The 21,440-nt window shown below is 41.7% G+C and overlaps 1 protein-coding gene across 1 annotated transcript; it reads left to right on the forward strand.

Annotated features, from left to right (window-relative positions):
* The first annotated feature begins 2,371 nt into the window (after positions 1–2,371).
* LOC311501402 (uncharacterized protein) lies at positions 2,372–21,169 on the forward strand. The gene is made up of 9 exons (XM_084563199.1): positions 2,372–2,952; positions 5,437–5,784; positions 6,132–6,470; positions 7,007–7,120; positions 11,462–11,788; positions 12,997–13,323; positions 19,011–19,355; positions 19,773–20,096; positions 20,310–21,169. Exons 1-9 carry the CDS (start codon positions 2,916–2,918, stop codon positions 20,363–20,365), a joined length of 2,217 nt encoding a protein of 738 aa, XP_084419325.1. The 5' UTR covers positions 2,372–2,915; the 3' UTR covers positions 20,366–21,169.
* The last annotated feature ends 271 nt before the right edge of the window (positions 21,170–21,440 follow it).

Raw genomic sequence — 21,440 nt, forward strand, 5'->3', positions numbered from 1 at the left:
CAGTGTGTTGTTTAGCAGGCTGCTGTTAGACTGACTATCAGTGACTGCAGAGGTGATTTCTGATCAACTCTGGATGTATAAAACCCTCAAACACGTTCCTTTACTAGTTACAGCCGAAGGTGTAAGAAATGTTTTCTCATCCGTGATGTTTTTAAAGGTCTGTGATAGGGGTTGACAGACTTCTGATTTTTCAACTAATATATCAAATGACAAACGTATGACGTGAATGGAAGTCAAACATGTTGGCAGCAGCTGCAGCCATGAAATGTTCATGTGTCCACAGATGTGGATCACATTTAGAGTGTTGAGTTCAGTTCATTCTGACAGAGACAAAGTCACAGATCCATCTGTATTTAATACATCAAACTGGGTTCAGACAGACATGAATCCAAAGAGTCTGTTATTATGTATGTGTCAGAGTTTTAGTTACAGCATGTGGCTCTAGAGCAGGGCTGCCCAATTTGGGGCCCGCGGGCCAAAGTTGGCCCGCGACTGATTATTTTTGGCCCGCGGCCCATGCTCATATTTTTAATGATTAAATTATTATTATTTTCCCACTGCCAGCAGTCGGAATATCTCTTTTAATGTTTATTTATTGTTGCACTTCCTCTCCTGACCACAACTTAGCATTGTGTTACATTGGGGGTAGGGTGGCGCTGTTTAGCTCCCGTCAGCTCAAATCCGGCCGGAAGCCCATGACCAGAGAGTGAGAAGATGCTGGGATGGAGAGCATGGGCTCAATCATAGCTCCAGGCCCTCTAGTATATACAGTCAATGGCTCCAGGGTGAATCTACCTTCAGCCGTCGACTTCCAGGCTGCTCAGCCTGGGAGGCTGCACAAGCGCCACCCTCAACAACAATCAGCACAACCAATCAGAGCTCATGCGGCATCCATTCGAAGCGAGTGAGCGCGACTCGTTTGAACCTACAGTCAATGGTTTGAACACGAAGCGATAAGCGGAGTGAGCCACCGAGAGAACTGCTTTAAGTTAGATGCAAACTGCTTTTTGAAGTAAGTTAGATATTTAAGCTAATTGATTGCTTCGACTAATGCAAACAAGAGCTAGATTTTACGAAATTACAAATATAATTTTTTACAAATTATAGGTAACCAAGACAATACACAGAGTATTTTTGTAAATAAACTGGTTAGTTTATATATGTTAGAAATTTTTAATTGCAAGTTACTGCTAACGTTAGCTTAGCTTGTTTGTTTGTTAATACAAAAGGCACCCTTCAAGGCTAATTGCAGAGAGTAGTGCCTTGCAGGCTGATTATTAGGCTAATGATGATTTCATATTGCATGTCATTATTCAGTCAGCTGCTTTCGAGGCTGATTGCAATAGGAAATCGTCAAAAAAAAAAAGCTAAAAAGCTGAAGCTGTTGTCCAATTATATTACTATTTTAAAATGATTGTTCAAGGCAGCAGAGAGTTTAATATTTCAGTCTTTTAGGGGCATGTTGTCCCATGTTGTTGAAGACATAGGCCTGGTAGCCTTATTATTATTTTTCTGCTTTCAATAAACAGAAGTGCCATTCATTTTCAAAATTACTTTGTATGACTGTTTATTTTGCAAAGTTATATCATAGTCATATTTAATTAAATGCACTGCAACATGAATGTTTAGTTTTGGCCCGTGACCCTGTACCCTGATTCATTTTTGGCCCTCCACTGAGAAGTATTTGGGCACCCCTGCTCTAGAGCAATAACTCATCCAGGAAGTTTGAACAGAGGGATGAAAGCTGGAGTGATGGGGGATGGGCAGTAGTCAAATCAATAAGAAATGTGATGAGAACAAAATGAAAGTGAACAGACGCTCCACGTGTCACTGACAATGATCTCCACGACAACAGCAACAGATCTCACCTGTCACCTGATATTTAAAGACAAACAGCTGACGTTTCCAGATATCCTGTCCTCCCTCGCAAGGACTAAATTTTGATTTCAGAAGTGGGGGGGACACAAGTATTTTTAAGAAAACTCTAATCTTTCAGTTCTCTGTGTTTTCTAGTAGTTCTTCTAGTTTTCTGTTGTTACTTTTAAGTTTAATGTTCCCTTTTTTGGTTTGACTGGTTGTAAAGCATGTAGAAAAACATTATCACCCAATTCTGTGTTTGACCTTGTTAGTCAACTTCACTCCAACTCAGTACCACCAATTTTACACTTATTTATGGTATATATGGTAAACAGAGCTCATTTACATAGCACCACCCAGTGGTGGGCAGGTCAAACTGGCATCACAGGTGGAGAGAAACTGAATCAAATGTCGGCACGCACATATGCACATGGACACCGATTCAAACGTTAATGTAAATGAAACCTCTGATATTACAATCCTTCTAGCTGACGTGACCCAGGCAGAACAAACGAACAATTTACAGTAGCAGGTTAACAAGGACTCCTGACCGCAGACCGGCAGACCGGTGTGACAGCAAGGTGGAGTGACAGCGGGGACGGCCAATCACACAAGAAACGGCAGAGCCAATGGAGGAGCTTGTGGGCGGGTCTAAACTAAGATAAACAGGCGTCAGCTTGAGCGGCCGTTTTCCGCTTGGTCCTAGTGCTTGACTTTTCTCTGTTTACTATAGTAACATTGTTTTTGGACGGTAAAAAGTGCAGGGGACCAAAACGGCCTTTTGAAAAAGTGTAGGGGGTCCCCTGTGCCCCCCTCCCCCAAATTACGTCCGTGCTCCCTCGTCAAAAACCAAACCGACACCTTCAGCTGACGGAAGTCAGTTATAGTTGTGGCTGCTGCCGAGAAACTTGTTCTTCCTGGTTTTTTTACAGTCTACACTTTCACTTCAGTGGGGACAGTTTGAGCTGAAGACGAGAGGAGGAAAGTCAGAAGTGTCTCATGATCTGAAGAGCTGAGTCCAAACACATCAACTGAGTTCTTGAAATTTTGACAGGAAGATGAAGACGTTGGTGGTGTTTGTGATCCTCGTTCACGGTAAGATATCTTCTTCTTCCTGGATCTGATTATCTCTTCAGTCTGACATCATTTCTCTCATGTCTGTCTCTTTAAAGAAAGTCATTGATGACCTGTTTCAACTTTGATTAGTTATTAGTTTGTCTGTGAGGGACACGTCCAGAAGCAGAGTCTGATGTTCTGTTCATCTGAACTGTTTCTAATCACTGCTGTAAATGTAAAATCACATCAACGAACAAAGAATCAAACAGATTTAACGTGAGCTCAGAGCTAACGACTGCTTGATGATCTGACTGCAGGTCAGGACTTCACTGTTGGACACAAACATTACAAATGTTAATGTGTTTGAAAGTGAAACTGTCAGCTAGTGAGTTCTTCATGGGGAGATGTTGACGACTAGTTTCCTCATCCAGATGCCTTACTATTATTTTTTTTTTTTTTTGGGGGGGGGCACATGTAGCCTACGTGTCCCCTGCACTTTTTCAAAAGGCCGTTTTGGTCCCCTGCACTTTTTACCGTCTTAACAAAGTTACTATAGTAGACGGAGAAAAGTCAAGCACTAGGACCAAGCGGAAAACGGCCGCTCAAACTGAAGCCGGTTTCCCTTAGTTTAGCCCCGCCCACAAGCTCCTCCATTGGCTCTGCCGTTTCTTGTGTGATTGGCCGTCCCCGCTGTCACTCCACCTTGCTGTCAGTCACACCGGTCTGCCAGTCTGCGGTCAGGACTCCTTGTTAACCTGCTACTGTAAATTGTTCGTTTGTTCTGCCTGGGTCACGTCAGCTAGAAGGATTGTAATATCAGAGGTTTCATTTACATTAACGTTTGAATCGGTGTCCATGTGCGTATGTGCGTGCCGACATTTGATTCAGTTTCTCTCCACCTGTGATGCCAGTTTGACCTGCCCACCACTGGGTGGTGCTATGTAAATGAGCTCTGTTTACCATATATACCATAAATAAGTGTAAAATTGGTGGTACTGAGTTGGAGTGAAGTTGACTAACTAGGTCAAACACAGAATTGGGTGATAATGTTTTTCTACATGCTTTACAACCAGTCAAACCAAAAAAGGGAACATTAAACTTACATTTTTGTAAATATTGTCTAGATTTTTGTTCTTTTTTTTAGTTCTCTATTTTTTAATGTTGATTTTTAGCTTTTTGTTATATTTATGTATGGTGTTGAATGCCTGTACATTGCTGCTGCAGCAGAGAAATTTCCCAGTTTGGGATTAATTAAAAAACTATCCATCTATCTAAAAGTAGCAATAGAAAACTAGAAGAACTACTAGAAAACACAGTGAACTGAAAGATTAGAGTTTCATTAAAAATACTTGTGCCCCACCACCCCCCACTTCTGAAATCAGTGGGGGGTGGGGGACCCTATCCTAATGTTTCCAGTGGTGAATATGGGACAGGTCTTCAGTGACTGTAACAAACTGAATGTCCTGGTCTGGACTTCACAGCCTCCATCCTGTTTATTTCTGTCTCTAGACAAAAGTCTGAACATTGACACATTAACAACAGGTCAGTCTTCAAAAGGGTTCTTACTGGAATTAACACAAATGATCCAAAGCTTTCTGAGCACCACAGAGGACAGAACGTTGACTATCACATGTCTGGATGTATCAGATGATCAGAGAACAGTTGGTCCAGTGTTCTGTTCCTGACATTGAGAACTGTAACCAGGTCAGAGGTTAACTATCAAACGCAAACACAGTGAGGTACGGTGTCCTGGAGTGGACATAAAGACAAAAATCTGTATGATGACGCTATGTTTCCTAGAAATGCTAGAAAGAAGACAAGAGAACAGAGCATTGACTTTGGACCCAGCCCCCCTGGACCTTATGGACAAGCAGACCATGAACATGAAGGATGTTTCTCAGTAACATCTTGGTCCAATGAGTAGATTTTCTCTCTGTGTTTGCTGCATGTTAGCTTCTTAGTGTTCCAGACTTCAGCCTGAAAGCAAGAAGCCATCTCTGAATACTTGACATGAATAACACAATTGGAGTTCTAGTTTGTACGTTGAGACAGTTTCTGGTTTAGATTGGTGCTGTTAAAGAAGAGATGTGTCTCTGTGTTAGTACCAGGACCAGAGGAGGCTTTTTACTGATGGATTGTAGTGCAGAGATCAGTCCTGAGAGATGGTGCACCATGAGTTCATCAGTTAGAGCTAAAAATCCTTTTCTGGTTGACTGAACTCTAAACTGTTACAGGACTGAAGTAGAGGACAGACCTGATCAACACAATCTTACAAATGTCATTACTCATTAATTTGAGTAAGAGAGGAAGTTTTTCAGTCAAATCTATGAAAACTGTTGAAACACATTCAGTGATCTGTTCTTTGACTTCAGTCTGTGAATGAAATGTAGTTTTTCATTGACTGACTCACAGTTAAACTGATTTCTCTGGTCCTTGCAGAAAATGTGACCTACAGTCAGTCATGTGTGAAGTCAAACCCACATCATGCAGCTGATTTGTGTTTCTCTTTGTGTGTCTTCTCAGTTTCCCAGCATGCCCTGGCAGGTATGGTGCAGGTGAATGAGGGGGCGGAGTCTGTCCTGCTACCCTGCAACTACTTGGGTTTTTTACCTGTGGACAACCCCACAGTGGTTTGGACCAGGAACGATCTCAGTCCCAAATCTGTCCACAAACAACGAGAGACAGGTGAAGTTAAAGGTCAGAACCAGGTTTACAGGGGGAGGACATCGATGACGCCTGATGCTCTAGACACTGGAGACTTCAGCCTCACTCTGAGAAAACCCCACCTCTCTGACAGCGGCAACTACACCTGCTCCATCAGTGATGGAAGAGAAGAACGGAGAGTGACAGACGTACACCTACATGTCAAAGGTCAGAAACAAACCTCAACATGTGGTTTCAGAGGAAAACAAAGACTCAAGGCCAAACAGTTTCTGGTCTTTCCAGTAGAAAATCAAAGTGGTGATCAGGAGCCGTTTTATTGTTGGAGTCACAGACACATTTCTGATCTCATGTAACAAGCAGGACTTCATTCTTGTCTCCAAGAGGAAGTCTGAAGGACACACACACATCAGTCTTCAGTGTGTCTACAGATATTTAACAACATCCACCAGGAACTCTGGACCATGTATTAAACATGTTAGGTTGCTTCAGTTCCTGCATGTGACAGTTATTATTAAACCAGATGATTGATGTTTCTGTCTCTTGTATTCTTTCAGTTTCCCAGCCAACCCTGGCTGTGGAGGTGGTGGACGGGGCGGAGTCAGTCCTGTTGCCCTGTCAAGACTCTTCTGTTCCTAGGGACCCCACGGTGGAGTGGATCCGCTACGAACTCAGTCCTTCAACCGTCCATCAGCGTTGGACGACAGGTGATCAACTGAAAAACCAAAACCAGCGTTACAGCGACCGAACATCCATGAAGACTGACGCCTTGACAACTGGAGACTTCAGCCTGAATCTAAGGAAACCCCGCCTCTCTGACAGCGCAACCTACATCTGCTCCATCAGTGCGTATGGAAACGAACGCAGACTGGCAGCCGTGCAGCTGCAGGTCAAAGGTCAGCAATAAATACTAACACTGTATACAGCAGTATACTGTATGATCACACACAGTTGACATTTGTATGGTTGTCATCTCTAAGCCTTTTGGCCTGAGTCAGACTAAGAGGTTGAATCCTTTATTATTTTTATGTTACTGTCAGTGGATGTCTGATCCATTCATTGAAGTTAAAACTACTTTTCTGTCTTGTCAATGTTTTTATTGTTGAGACTTTTCAGTTTAACAGTCTCACTGCAGAAGTAAAACAGCAATGCCATTACTGAGCACATGCATGATTCCCATAACTATTAACAGCATAAACCTTCTCTAATCAATAATAAAACTACCAGAATACGTCAGGATCATCACATCTTAGCTCTGTTTAATGAGAGAGACAGTTCCTCTTTATAGTACGAACTGGCCAACATGGACTCAGTCGACTCGGACTCCAGGGAAAAATATCAGACCTGTTTGAACTCTGAGACATTCAGGAGTTTGGACCAGAGTAGTGGTGTTCATGTGGAGCTCATTCTGTTCTTTGTTTTTAACCCACAGAACCGTACATTTTTCCAGTTGAGGCCTGGGTTCTCCTGGTTGTCATCATTGTCATGATCGTTGGTGGTGTCATTGTGGGTCTTGGAGTGTATTTGAGAAGATTCTTCAACAAAGGTATGCTGTGTGTGTTAATCTCTCACAGTGTTAGTAGATGAAGACAATAGACACAATAAAAATAAATAAATAAATAAATAAGGAGTGATATAACCAGTCCAGCATCAAACATGACTGTGGAATCAGTTTGACGCTGATGTGACGACTAAATATCAGAGAAAACTATAACGATAGGTGTCAGTAAGAAACCTTAATCTAAATGACCTCACTGAAAGAACCAGTGAACACCACCAGGGCTGGCTGTGGTCAGACGACCTGAACAGAGGCAAAGCAAACTTAGTTGCACCAATGTGACAGTCTCTCCACAATCCTGTGAACAATTCAATTCAATTCAATTCAGTTTTATTTATATAGCGTCAATAACAATACAAATCGTCTCAAGACGCTTTACAAAGACCCGGCCTGAAACCCCCAGAGCAAGCCTGAAGGCGACGGTGGCAGGAAAAACTCCCTTTTAACAGGAAGAAACCTTGAGCAGAACCCAGCTCATATGGAGGGACCCATCTGCCTAGGGCCAGCCGGGTAGAGACAGAAGAAAGAGAGAAGAGAACAGCAAGATAAACATACATCTGTCATAGATACACATATCTGACTAAAGCGTACATGTGGAATCTTATGATACAAAGTGATGATGTTACATGACAGTTTGAAAATGTAAGAGGAATCACAGGCAGGTTGGAGAATTGTTCATTCAGGTAGGAGTGGATAACTGCAGGAGGCCATGAAGACGGGGGGGGGGGGGGGGGGGGGACTTCTATATAGTAATAGCACAGAATTGTATGACTAGTAGTATATAGGAAATTAAAGGGCAAGAGCTCTGTGCCAGAGAAAAGAAAGTGGAGGATGCGAGAGAGGAGAGAGAAGAAAAAATGAGGACATGTGTTTGGTGCATCGTCCCCCAGCAGCCTAGGCCTATAGCAGCATAACTAAGGGATGGTTTAGTCCAGCTCTAACTATAAGCTTGATCAAAAAGGAAAGTCTTAAGCCTGACCTTAAAAATAGAGAGAGTGTCTACCCCCCGAACCCAAACTGGGAGCTGGTTCCACAGGAGAGGAGCCTGATAGCTAAAAGCTCTGCCTCCCATTCTACTTTTTGAAATTCTAGGAACCACAAGTAGGCCTGCACTTTCAGACCGAAGTGATCTGTTGGGATGATATGGTACAATGAGGTCTTTAAGATACGATGGAGCTAGGCCTTTAAGGGCCTTGTATGTAAGGAGGAGGATTTTAAATTCTATTCTAGACTTTAAAGGGAGCCAATGAAGAGAAGCTAAAACTGGAGTAATATGATCTCTCTTGCTAATTCCTGTCAATGCTCTTGCTGCGGCATTTTGAATCAGTTGGAGGCTTTTTAAAGAGCTATTTGGACAGCCAGACAGTAATGAATTACAGTAATCCAGTCTGGACGACACAAATGCATGAACTAGTTTTTCAGCATCACTCTGAAACAGGATGTTCCTAATTTTGACGATATTACGCAGGTGAAAGAAGGCAGTCCTGGTCACTTGCTTTATGTGACATTTAAAGGACATATCCTCGTCAAATATAACACCAAGGTATTTCACAGTAGTACTGGAGGCCAAGGTAATGCCATCCAAAGACACCACGTGATTAGATAATGAATCTCTGAGATGCTTAGGACCAATTCCAATGACTTCTTTTTTGTCTGAGTTTAAGAGAAGGAAATTACAGGTCATCCAAGCCTTTATGTCTTTAAGGCATGCTTGGAGTTTAACAAGCTGATTAGTTTCATCTGGTTTCATGGATAATTATAGCTGGTTGTCATCTGCATAGCAATGAAAGTTTATGCCATGTTTTCTAATAATCTTGCATAATGGCAACATGTATAATGTGAAGAGTATTGGTCCTAGCACAGAACCCTGAGGAACTCCGTAACTTACTTTTGTATAAGTAGAAGAATCATTGTTGACATGAACAAACTGGAATCTGTCAGACAGATAGGATTCAAACTAGTCTAATGCAGTTCCTTTAATCTTGATCTCACTTTCAAGTCTCTGTAGTAAAATATTATGATCAATAGTGTCAAATGCAGCACTAAGATCTAGCAGAACAAGTATAGAGACAAGTCCCCTGTCTGAAGCCATGAGGAGATCATTGGTAACTTTAACCAGAGCTGTTTCTGTGCTATGATGAACTCTAAAACCTTACTGAAACTCTTCAAACAGACCATTCCTGTTTAAGTGGTCACACAACTGATTAGCAACAACTTTTTCTAGAATTTTGGAAATAAAAGGAAGGTTGGAGATTGCTCTATAGTTGGCTAAAACATCTGGATCTAAAGTGGCTTTCTTAAGTAAGGGCTTAATTACAGCAATCTTAAAGGACTGAGGCACATATCCTGTTAATAAAGATAAATTTATCTGGTTCAATATGGAGGTGTTAATTCATGGAAAAACTTCCTTGAGCAATTTAGTTGGGATTGGATCTGGAAGACAAGTTGATGGTTTAGATGCTGTAATTGTTGAAGAGAGCTCAAGAAGATCTACTGGGGAGAAGGATTCCAGATATTGATTAGGTCTTACAGAAGTTTCTAATGTCACTGTACTTACATCTTTGACAGCTGTTGGGAGGATACCTTGAATGTTTTCTTTAATGCCAACAATTTTATTAGTAAAGAAGCTCATGAAGTCATTACTACTGAGGGCTAAAGGAATAGATGGCTCAACAGAGCTGTGGCTCTTTGTCAGCCTGGCTACGGTGCTGAAAAGAAATCTGGGGTTGTTCTTGTTTTCTTCTATTAATGATGAATAATATGCTGTTCTAATACTACTGAGAGCTTTTTTATAAGTTGTTAAACTATCTTTCCAGGCTATGTGAGCTTCTTCAGAATTAGTGGAATGACAAATTCTTTCTAGCTTTCAGACTGCCTGTTTTGAACAGATCAACTGTGAATTATACCAGGGAGCTAGCCTCCTCCCATTCATGACCTTCTTTTTCAGAGGAGCAACTAAGTTTATAGAGTTGCTCTAAGAGATGCTGCAGTGCCATCGACAAAATAATCTATTAGTGCAGGAGTTAAATTGTGGTTGCTGTCGTCCACATCATTGGCACATGACACTGAGGTAAATAAAGAAGGAATTAATTCTTTATATTTAGTTACAGCATCATCAGATAAACATCTACTGTAATGAAATGTCTTTTCAGTTCCTGTGTAATCCATTATTGTAAATTCAAAAGTTATGAGGAAATGATCGGACTGAAGAGGTTTATGAGTAAATACTGTTAAACCTTCAGTTTCTATGCCATATGTTAGGACAAGATCTAAGGTGTGATTAAAACCAGTGCCGGCGCTCCGCACACGCACATCACGCACTGCGCGTAGGGCACCAAGTGCCTGGGGGGGGCACCAAAAAATCTGGGTCGTGAAAAATCATCACAATAGGCTACTAGTATAAATAATAAATGAAGTATGTCTAAAGCATGTTAATATACAAAAGCAATACAAAAGCAATATAGGCCTAGACCAAATTAGTCGAGAAAAAGGTGAATCTCCTGTGTGGCCCTCTCTCCAGTCTCCCTGTGGTGCCCCCCTTCCCCACCTCCCAGTGGTCTGTTCGATTATGCCTCAATACAGCATCACAGTCCCGCCCACAGCCAAAGAGAACGGTGGTGCCGGAAGTACTGTTCCCATTCATTTCTCCCATTGACGTTTGGAAAAATCCGTATCTAAAGAGTTTTAGAGCATGTCTTAGGATAACCAGCTACGGCTGAACTCATAAGCATATAACATATCATTTCGAGTGAAAAAACGAAGAGAAAGTCCAAAAAAAGTCAAAGGTACAAGACTGTGTACATTTCCGAGAGAAGGAACTACTCATCCCATAAACCACCGCGCCTCACTGTTTTAGCAAACTTACACACCGATTCCACATTAAGTTTTGTGACCTCCGATTGACGTAACCGGGTGTCGTTACTGCCGACGTGAATAACAATTTTAGCATATTTAACCTTAGCCTTAGCCGGCAGTTTGAGGTAAGATTTTGTGTCGCCCGCTCTGGCCCCTGGATTGCATCTAACTATGGTCGCTGGTTTCTCTATCTTCACATTCCGTAAAATAGAGTCGCCAATCACCAGAGTTGGTTTCTCAGCGGGCGTGTCGCTGAGTGGGGAAAACTGGTTGGAGACGTGAAGGGTTTGGTGGTGATCCACAGCCGAGTGGGACTACAATGATTATTTATCTGGCATTTTATCTTTAATTTCTAATTTCTGAAATTTGACTGAAACCAGTCAGACATGTTTCACTCCAAATATTTCTCTTCAATGTGCTCAGAGCTGCTGCTGCTGTCTCTACAGCTGATGATGGGATTTGTTGTCCTCTCAGTCCCCCAGGTGGAGGTGGATTCAGGGGTGGAGTCTGTCCAGCTGACCTGCAAAACCACAGCTCACCTGCCTGAAGACGCTAAAGTGGTGTGGAAGGACAGAAAATACTGGACGGTCCATGTGTATCAGAACGGCTCCGACCAGCTTGAAGACCAGAACCAGATTTACAGAAACAGAACGAAGACGAATGAAGACCTGCTGAAAACTGGAGACCTCAGTCTGACCCTGAAATACCCCACAGAGAGAGATACCGACATCTACACCTGCACCGTCTACAACAGGTGGAGAAAGATCCTGATGAAGAAACAAGTGATGCTCAATGTCAGAGGTCAGTACTGTAGATACAGGTCAGAGGTCAGAGGTCAGTACTGTAGATACAGGTCAGAGGTCAGAGGTCAGTACTGTAGATACAGGTCAGAGGTCAGAGGTCAGTGATTTTCCATCTTTCTGTCCAAACGATTCAGGCTGATTGTTAAAATGGATTTTTTCTACCAATGTATTTGTAGTTATTCCAGTTTCCATCTCATCTGTGGTGATTAGATGTTACATTAGTGTTCATTACAGATTACACTCAGATCTACTGCTGCAGAGCGTCTCGTCCAGTTTCCAGCTTCAGTCTCTTGTAGTTTACCTTTAGACAAGTTGTTCAGTCAGGTAGGTCATCCACCAGAAGTTGTTCTTTCACAGCTTTTTGATGTGAGATGACAGTGTTAACCAATGCACCTCATTAAAAACAGAATTAATAAAGATAATAATAATGATAAAAAGAGATTCCTGACTGGTGCATTGATGACTCTGTCTTCTGAGGGTCTTTAGTGGGTCTTCGTATACTCTTCTGATGCTTTTAGAGGGTTTTCAATAATTAGTGGTTTGCTGATGTGTGACCAGAAGAACTTGGTACAATGTTAAAGTACAATGCCTTGGGACCTGCACAAGAAGTACACTGGCTTCTGATTCCCTGTGGATGGATTTAGCACAATTCACTTTCAGTCATGGTTATTTATTGTTTTTTGTATAGGTCACTGTATAATGACAGTAAAGGCTAATATGAATTATTGTTGGTAATTAATGATGTTCAGGATGATAACTGAAGATCATTGTTTACATGAATCATACATCATCACAGATTAGATCCTAAACTGACCGTACACACAACTGAAGAACTTTTGTGGCATTAATGAATAATTAGAGAGCTCCTGTTTGTTCTTGGGTAAGAAGACCCTCGACCATACATGAACACAAGAAAGACAATCTGCTGCTGGTGCTGGGAAATAAGAATGAAAAGGAATGAACCTGATTAAGACACAGGGAAATGTTCTGAAATCATTCATTCACTTCATAAATAGATAGTTTAACATTTAACATTTAATACATCAGTAGTTTACACTTCTTAACTTGTCTCTGTTCAATGGAGAATGGGACATATTTCAGACTGGAACCAGTCAAACATGTTTCACTCCAAATATTTCTCTTCAATGTGCTCAGAGCTGCTGCTGCTGTCTCTACAGCTGATGATGGGATTTGTTGTCCTCTCAGTCCCCCAGGTGGAGGTGGATTCAGGGGTGGAGTCTGTCCAGCTGACCTGCAAAACCACAGCTCACCTGCCTAAAGACGCTAAAGTGGAGTGGAAGGACAGCGACGATGATGTGGTCCATGTGTATCAGAACGGCTCTGACCAGCTTAAAGACCAGAACCAGTTTTACAGAAACAGAACAAAGATTAATGAAGACCTGCTGAAAACTGGAGACCTCAGTCTGACCCTGAAATACCCCACAGATGGAGACACCAACATCTACACCTGCACCGTCTACAACAGGTGGAGAAACATCCTGATGAAGAAACGAGTGGAGCTGAATGTCAGAGGTCAGTACTGTAGATACAGGTCAGAGGTCAGAGGTCAGTACTGTAGATACAGGTCAGAGGTCAGAGGTCAGTACTGTAGATACAGGTCAGAGGTCAGAGGTCAGTACTGTAGATACAGGTCAGAGGTCAGTACTGTAGATACAGGTCAGAGGTCAGAGGTCAGTACTGTAGATACAGGTCAGAGGTCAGAGGTCAGTACTGTAGATACCAGAGATGGGACCAAGTCTTGGTCCTCCAGTCCTAAACTTTTCATTTCATGTCCTTTTAACAGTAATAATATATTAAATTTAAATGACAGATCATGAATCCTTTTTAATCCTACATTTATCATAACGTGATAAAACAGGTTTCAAGTGTGGCGACACATGTTCGAGTGGGAGGGGTACTGTGGGTAGATGTAAATATCTAAACAAGCCAGACAACGCCACCTTGGGAGTTTCGCCCAAGGAAATAGTTTTTAGTGTTTGTACCAAACAAAAGGCTCTCAGGTTCGTTTCTCTTAAGGAGCAAGAGACGTGGTTCCAGTTAAAATACACTTTATTACAAATTTTACTAAAACAATATCTATCTTAAAACACAGACTTAAGGGAAGGGTGTGCAACGGCAGGGCTGGAGTTTACCAGTGGGGAGGCTAGGATAACGAGGAGTGAAGGATCCCAGGAAAAGACAAAATGAAAACCCAAGGGTCACACAGCACACAGTAAGGGGACACCACCACCAGGACACCGGGGCCACCACCATAAACTACCAGCACCTGCAAGGAGAGGGGAAATGTTAAAAGGGGTGAACTCAAATCAACCAAAAAACCCCAAAAGAATGAACCAATAAACAAAATAATCAATAATCATAAACAACTTAGGGGTGGCAGCAATCAAATTCACAAACCAAACCTTAGCTGCCAATAATGAAAAAGATAATTCAAAAAGGAAACAAATAGACAATACACATATAACAGTTGAAAATTATAGAAACCAGCTGCAGTAAATTGACGTACCGCAGGAAGCTGAACAAACAAACTAAACTATGTCCAACTAAAAAAAAAAAAAAAAAAAAAAAAACTTCAACTTGGTAAATCAAAATTAACAAAACAAACAAAATCAAGTCATATTAACAAAACTGAAGGAGTTAACCCAACGCTGAAGCGAGCAATTCGGCAGGACGTCCAGAGGCCGAATCACAGCGGAGTAACAAGAAGCTGAACGGTGTGAAGCCGCGTAACTGAGGGACCGCCACATTACCTGCACAGGTGACGGTGAGCCGGAGGAAGTGAGGCAAACCAGAAGTGGATGGACCTCAGAGCAAAAGAGCTAGAGGCTAAAATGATGAACACTGCCCCCTATATAGGGTAACCCCATGCACTAATGGAGAGAGAGGAGCCAAGCAGCACATTCGCCTACATGAGAGCAAGGATGGGGCATCTCATCCTGCTGCTACACAAGTGAAAATGTATAAAAACAAAGAGCTGATCCTTCCATATGGCACTATTAACCAGTTCCATTTAACTCATCTGCAACAATATTTTTCCTTTTAAACTTTCTTTGCTGAAACAAACATTTGATCAAATGTGGAAAAGTGGAGCTGAAATCATTTGCACAAAACTGCTGACATTTAATTTCCAAAGCACCAGAATGAGTTCCACCAGAGAGATTTTATTTATTGATTTTTAAAAAACCTTAAAATAATTATTTACAGACAATCTTATTGGAACAATAAATAACAATGTTCATCACTTCATCAACAGAACCTACTTAAACAGTATTAAAGGTTAGAACATCTCCAGACACAAAGCATATCACGTCTTCATAGCACCACCTCTGGAAAAAACAAATCAACAAGAACAGCTGTAGCTTTGCTGTTAGACCTTTAGGTGGCTCTATAACAGCTAGCTGGTGCCAGAGGGCCGACGCAACCAAGTTATTAATAACTAACACCCGGCCTCTAAAAGATCATTTAGGATTCAGTCCCAGTTTTTTTGTTCTCGTCTCCCAGATTTACTCCAAGATATTAAAAACCATCTTTTTTCCACTTTACTTTCCCTGGTAGACTTGGTAGTCCTCTCTTCCAGTTACCAACTGCCAGAGCTTCACTTTTCTCCCAGTTAACTTTTGCAGATGATATCACACCAAAATCATTTAGAGTGTGTTCCAGTTTTCTGGCCTCTTCCTGGTTCTGAATAAAAATAATAAGATCGTCAGCATAAGCAGATAAAACATGTTTCTCATTACAGCCTTGTAAAAACAACCCCTCCATGGTGGTTCTTATTTTACACAGTAAAGCTTCGATAGATAACGTGTACAACATACCTGAAAGAGAGCAGCCCTGTCTCACCCCTCTACACACTCTGAAGGGGGCACTTAGACCTCCTTTAATCTTCAGTACACTTTCAGTGTCTTGGTACAACACCTTGATCATAGCTATGACACCAGGGCTGAGACCAAACCTCTCCAGGATCTTCCAGAGGTAAAGGTGCTCAACCCGGTCAAAAGCCAAAAGAAGAACTGAACAGCTCTCCATCTTCTCTGTACTCAGAGCTAAACAGCTCTGAATAAAAACCTGTTGCCCGTCTCCTGATGTCGTTGTCATCTGACCTCGATATCAGCAGATGACCTCGATTTCCAGTGGAATCTGCTAAACTTTAATTCCACAGTTTCAGTCTCCAGATCATTCATAGATCTGGTGATGTCACGTGTGCTGCTTTATTTCCACCTTCCCATAATCCCACCACTGCCTCAAAGATTTAAAGTCTGACTTTCTGTTCTTAAAACATCTCCAAAAGAATCTAAAACATCTTTAAAATGGAAATCATCCAACAGAGCCGTGTTAAAATGCCAGTACACACTCCTGGACTTTAAATTAGAAATGAAAACATTACTAGTAACTAACAAGTGATCAGTAAAACCAATAGGCATCATTCTGTCGTCTTTAAAAACATTAAAATGATGTTTAAAACAATAAAACCGATCCAACCTAGCCAGAGAAATAACATTATCTCTAGTGTGAGTCTAGTATTGTCTTCTGTCTCCATTTCTTCTTCTCATACATCCACCACTTCATGTGTTTTCAGTGCATGTTTTAAAGCAGGGCTCGCCAACATGGTCCCTGCACTCACCTGGTCGCCCGCAGGGACCAGGTGAGTGCAGGGGATGTTCTAAAAATAGCACTTATCGAGCGCCTCTAAAATGTTATTTAATTGTGTCGCTGTTCTTTTTATATCACTAACACTTGCATTACTGTAGAGTTGAACATGGTATTATTTAATATAAAATTATAAGTTATGTTTTATGTATATATGAACTCTGACCTCGTCTGATGTCAAAGTTCAATATCACGCGCAAGACAAACCGCCATCTTTGTTTTTACCGATGTATGGAAGCGACCGCGGCTCCGTTGAGGAGCTAGATGAGGGTCTAACAACAGAAAGACATGGAGGTAAAGATAAAGAAAACGAACCATGTTGTGGGACGTCCCAGTGAGTGGGAAGAAGCGTTATTTTTTACCACAGTAAAATAAATATCTCATTTATGGGGTTACTGTGGCAACGGCAAAGCTGCACAATGAGGAGAGACACTTCAGTTCAGGACGTGTCCCGCTAGCTTCCATGCTAACTGCTAACTCCCCGCCTGGCAGCGCACTACGGGCGGGAAAAGGCTGTGAGTTAAAGACAGTGTTTTAACATGAGGCCGGCGAAGAAGTCAAAAGACGTAAGGGAAGCATCATTTAGCTAAACGGATGTTTTTAGTGAAACGCCATGGCCACGTTAAACGTAAATATTGAACTAGGGTTGCCACCCCTCCCGTAAAATACGGAATCGTCCCTTATTTGACAATTAAATGTGCGATTTGTTCCGTATTTCCATAAATGTCCAAAACACACGTCTGTCTCACACACATCAACACTAACAATAATGGTCAATGGTTTTGCCAGAAGATGACAGTTCATGGGCATAGCCTATTTTAACCACGGGGCTAAGTTAGCATGCTAATGCTAATACCGTGTTAAACATGCTGCTGTTGTTTGGCTAACGGACACTTTCAGTGTGTCTGTATGTTAGCATGCATGCTAACAGACTGGTGTTTAGCTGCAGTGGTGTTGTCATTTATAGTCAGTTTTCTGTTAGCCGTGTGTGCTAACTGTCTGCTAACTGGTACAGCGTTACTGCGTCTCTGTGTCAGGATCTCCGTTAACATATTTTAGTATTTAGTGCTCTAATGCTTGTAGCAGAGCGACGCGCTGCCGTACCAATATGCTGAGCGGTTGCCAAGGCAACCATGAGACTGACGAGTTTGTCAGTAAAGTTGGGAGGAGGAGCTGAATGACGTACCTACCTGACGCACGTGAAACACCTGCGGGTCAGTTGTGATAGATCTAAATATTATCTACCCTGATACAGTTATGGGCCTTGAGTTTGACATGTGTGGTTTATGAATGATCATTTATTTAATATACAGTAGAATTAGACAATATAAATATTATATATGGTCATTTAAAAAAACTAATCATACTAATAGATTAACAGTTAATAAATAAATAAACAAATAAATACATTTTGTTAAAAAGTTAATTGGTACAGATTTCATTAAAGATTTAATTAACTGCACTTTATAAGAGAATGTGTTTATTGTTAATAAAACATTTCAAGCTTTAAATATGACTAATTTCTTTCTTGATCACCCCTTTACTAAAAACACCAGCACTAAATAAAACATGGCACTGCTGCGGGCCCCCTGGCCCACAGGAGTCGTCCCGTGGTGGTCATGGCCCCGAGCAGCCGTGGTGGGCGTCCCTTATTTTCATTTCTGAAAGGTAGCAACCCTAAGTCTAACAGATGTAATCTTTTTGTTAAAATGCTACAGATTTGTACAAATGTGATATGATTCATTTAAATATGTGAAAGAATGATTTATTTTTAAATATTACATTACTGGCAGTTTGTACAGACATGGGACAAAGTTAATGATTTGTTCAAAAATGTCATAAAGGTGTTAATTTGAACAAAAATAAAACAGGTGACTTTAAACAAAGTTCTGCAAATGTGCTCATTGATCCAGAGCAGTGAAGAAAGAGAGATGAGTCAGAGAGACATGTGATAGCTCAAATGTTGAAACTGAATTATAGGAACAAAAAATGTTGTATGTTTACGTCATTAGGTTTCTACCATGTCAATCATTACTAATATTTATTGTGAGGCTTCACTAACAACAATATGATATAACAGTAACCACTAACCTGAGCAGACAGCCTTATTATTATCATTACTGTTCTTATTATTAAAGGTGAACTTTATGTTATTCAGTCAGTTTGTATCAAAGGTAGCCCTTCGAATTACTCGGTACCCTTGAAGTAGCTCTCAGGTTCAAACAGGTTGGTGACCCCTGGTCTAAAGCAACCTGTGATGCAGTGTGTGGTTCTACATGGTTCCTGTCTAGTAAATGGTTTTCAAACAAAGCAGAGCTCTCCTTTGCCCCGGAGGAATCTCTGCTCTGCTGGTGTATCAACCAGAGATTAACATTTAACATTTAATACATCAGTAGTTTACACTTCTTACCTTGTCTCTGTTCAATGGAGAATGGGACATATTTCAGACTGGAACCAGTCAAACATGTTTCACTCCAAATATTTCTCTTCAATGTGCTCAGAGCTGCTGCTGCTGTCTCTACAGCTGATGATGGGATTTGTTGTCCTCTCAGTCCCCCAGGTGGTGGAGGTGGATTCAGGGGTGGAGTCTGTCCAGCTGACCTGCAAAACCACAGCTCACCTGCCTGAACACGCTAAAGTGGAGTGGAAGGACGGATACTGGTTGAACAGATACAACAGGAAGGTCCATGTGTATCAGAACGGCTCTGACCAGCTTGAAGACCAGAAACAGATTTACAGAAACAGAACGAAGATGAATGAAGACCTGCTGAAAACTGGAGACCTCAGTCTGACCCTGAAATACCCCACAGATGGAGACAACAACATCTACACCTGCACCGTCTACAACACGGAGGAAATCATCCTAATGAAGAAACAAGTGAAGCTGAAAATGGAGGGTTTGTTTGTTTATTTTCTTTCTTTCTTTCTTTCTTTCTTTCTTTCTGTGTTTGAAATGCTGCGTGGAGCTGAGATCCATTGACACCACAGAGAGACAAAGAGACTGAAGACATGTTAGGATCTGAACTCTTCTTCTCTTCACTGTCACTGTCATGTTAGATCCACAGATAGAAAAGCAGCAGACAGCAGCTCCACACTGACAGGAGACATTACTGTGAAGCAGCACATGGACAAACAACCAACCATCAAGACTCTGATCATCTGCAACACCTTTCTAGATCTCTGTCCTGTTCCTTCTGCTCTCATCTGCTTCTGTCTTTCAGCTTTCTCTACAATCATTCAATAAAGTCATGAAAACCTGCTGCTGCTGCTGCTGCTGTCTCTACAGCTGATGATGGGATTTGTTGTCCTCTCAGTCTGTCAGGTGGAGGTGGATTCAGGGGTGGAGTCTGTCCAGCTGCCCTTCAGAACCACAGAGCTGCCTGAAGACGCTAAAGTGGAGTGGTGGGACAGAGACTACAGGAAGGTCCATGTGTATCAGAACGGCTCTGACCAGTTTGAAGACCAGGACCAGATTTACAGAAACAGAACGAAGATGAATGAAGACCTGCTGAAAACTGGAGACCTCAGTCTGACCCTGAAATACCCCACAGATGGAGACAGTGGAAGATACATCTGTATAGTCTACAACAAGGAGGGAGACATCCTGAGATGGAAAACAGTGGAGCTGAAAGTGAAAGGTTTGTTTGTTTATTTTCTTTCATTCTGTATTTCATCATTTCTCTCTTTCATTTTTTCCTTTTCATTTATCTTTCTTTTTTCTTTTATTCTTTTGTTCTATCTCTGTCTTGCTTTCTTATTGTCTTTCATTTTTCCTCTTTCTTTCTGTCTCTTTCTTTCTTTCTTTCTTCCTGTCTTTCTTTGTCTCTAACTGTCTTGTGTCTCCTCTGCAGGCAGAGTCCAGGTCCAGGATGAGACGTCTCCTCTGATGGCTGAAGAGTCAGTTTGATCAGGTTGTTGATCTTTGATTATTGATCAGTGAAGGATCTGATGATGAATTAAAAGAAGATAAAGCTGCTGGTGGATCAGAGTTCATGTCAGCGACCTCCTCCTGCTTCAAGTAAAACCCTCAAAGTCAGTCAACACGTTTGGAAGAGGGAACTAATGAACTTCATTCAGTTGTCCAGCAGAGGGCAGTCCTGACTGAAACCTTCAACAAGACACAAGTTAACATGAGGTTTTTAACATTTCTGTGACTTCTGATGTGTTGATGAAACCAGGACTGAATGACGGAGGACAGATTTAAATGAGCCTTTCAAAACCAACTGCAGCGCCTTTAGCCTGATGTAAGAACACACTATGACACTAACATTCCCTCTAGGTTCAGAGAGCTGGTAATAGTTAGTCAAGTACAATACCATGAAGTTAACAGTTGACAGTTTATTGCCACAGATTAATATATTTATTTTTTTTTGCAGTGCATGAAAATGAAAAATACAAAAAATAAAAAAAGTTCAAAAGAAAATGTTCCTCCTTCTTTCTAGAAGGGCAGAGTTCAGTTCAGTTCTGTGTTTTATGTGTGCAACGTTCTGATCATGTGGTTACTACCCGGGTAGATTTTTTTGTTATGTTCTTATCTGTGTCACGAGTGAAGTGAGATGATGTCTGAAGTTCCTCTGAATGGATTCCACGGTTGGCCGGGCCGTGCACCGTTCCCTCTGATTCGCTCGTCCTCTCTGGCTCGCCACCGAACCCCCTCGGTTCAGAATCTGAATCAGTTCTAATCCGGCAATAAACCAGTCTACACATAGCCTAGAATCTAGACGCGCCCCTAGCGGCAAGCAAATTACATTTGCTTCCAGGGTCAGTCTAGTTACTCTCCGTTGACTTGAGATGTCGAAAAATCCAAGATGGACCGGGCCAATCACGAGTCGGTGGGCGGGGCTTAACACGATGACGACTGACCTGCGACCATAAGTTCCGTGAATTACGCGTGAATTCCCCGTCCTGCTAGAACTACCAGAGCGATGGCTGCTGCTAGCGAACAACTTTCTTTCCAATCGGCTTTGGCCGCCGCTCTGAAA

The sequence above is a fragment of the Chelon labrosus genome, assembly GCF_963514085.1.
Source record: "Chelon labrosus genome assembly, chromosome: 1".
NCBI classification, from domain to species: Eukaryota; Metazoa; Chordata; class Actinopteri; order Mugiliformes; family Mugilidae; genus Chelon; species Chelon labrosus.

Coding starts and splice junctions, on each gene's coding strand:
- LOC311501402 (XM_084563199.1), top strand. CDS start 2,916: ATGAAGACGTTGGTGGTGTTTGTGATCCTCGTTCACG. Junction 7,121..11,461: donor GAGAAGATTCTTCAACAAAG/GTATGCTGTGTG, acceptor TTGTCCTCTCAG/TCCCCCAGGTGGAGGTGGAT. Junction 20,097..20,309: donor AGTGGAGCTGAAAGTGAAAG/GTTTGTTTGTTT, acceptor TCTCCTCTGCAG/GCAGAGTCCAGGTCCAGGAT.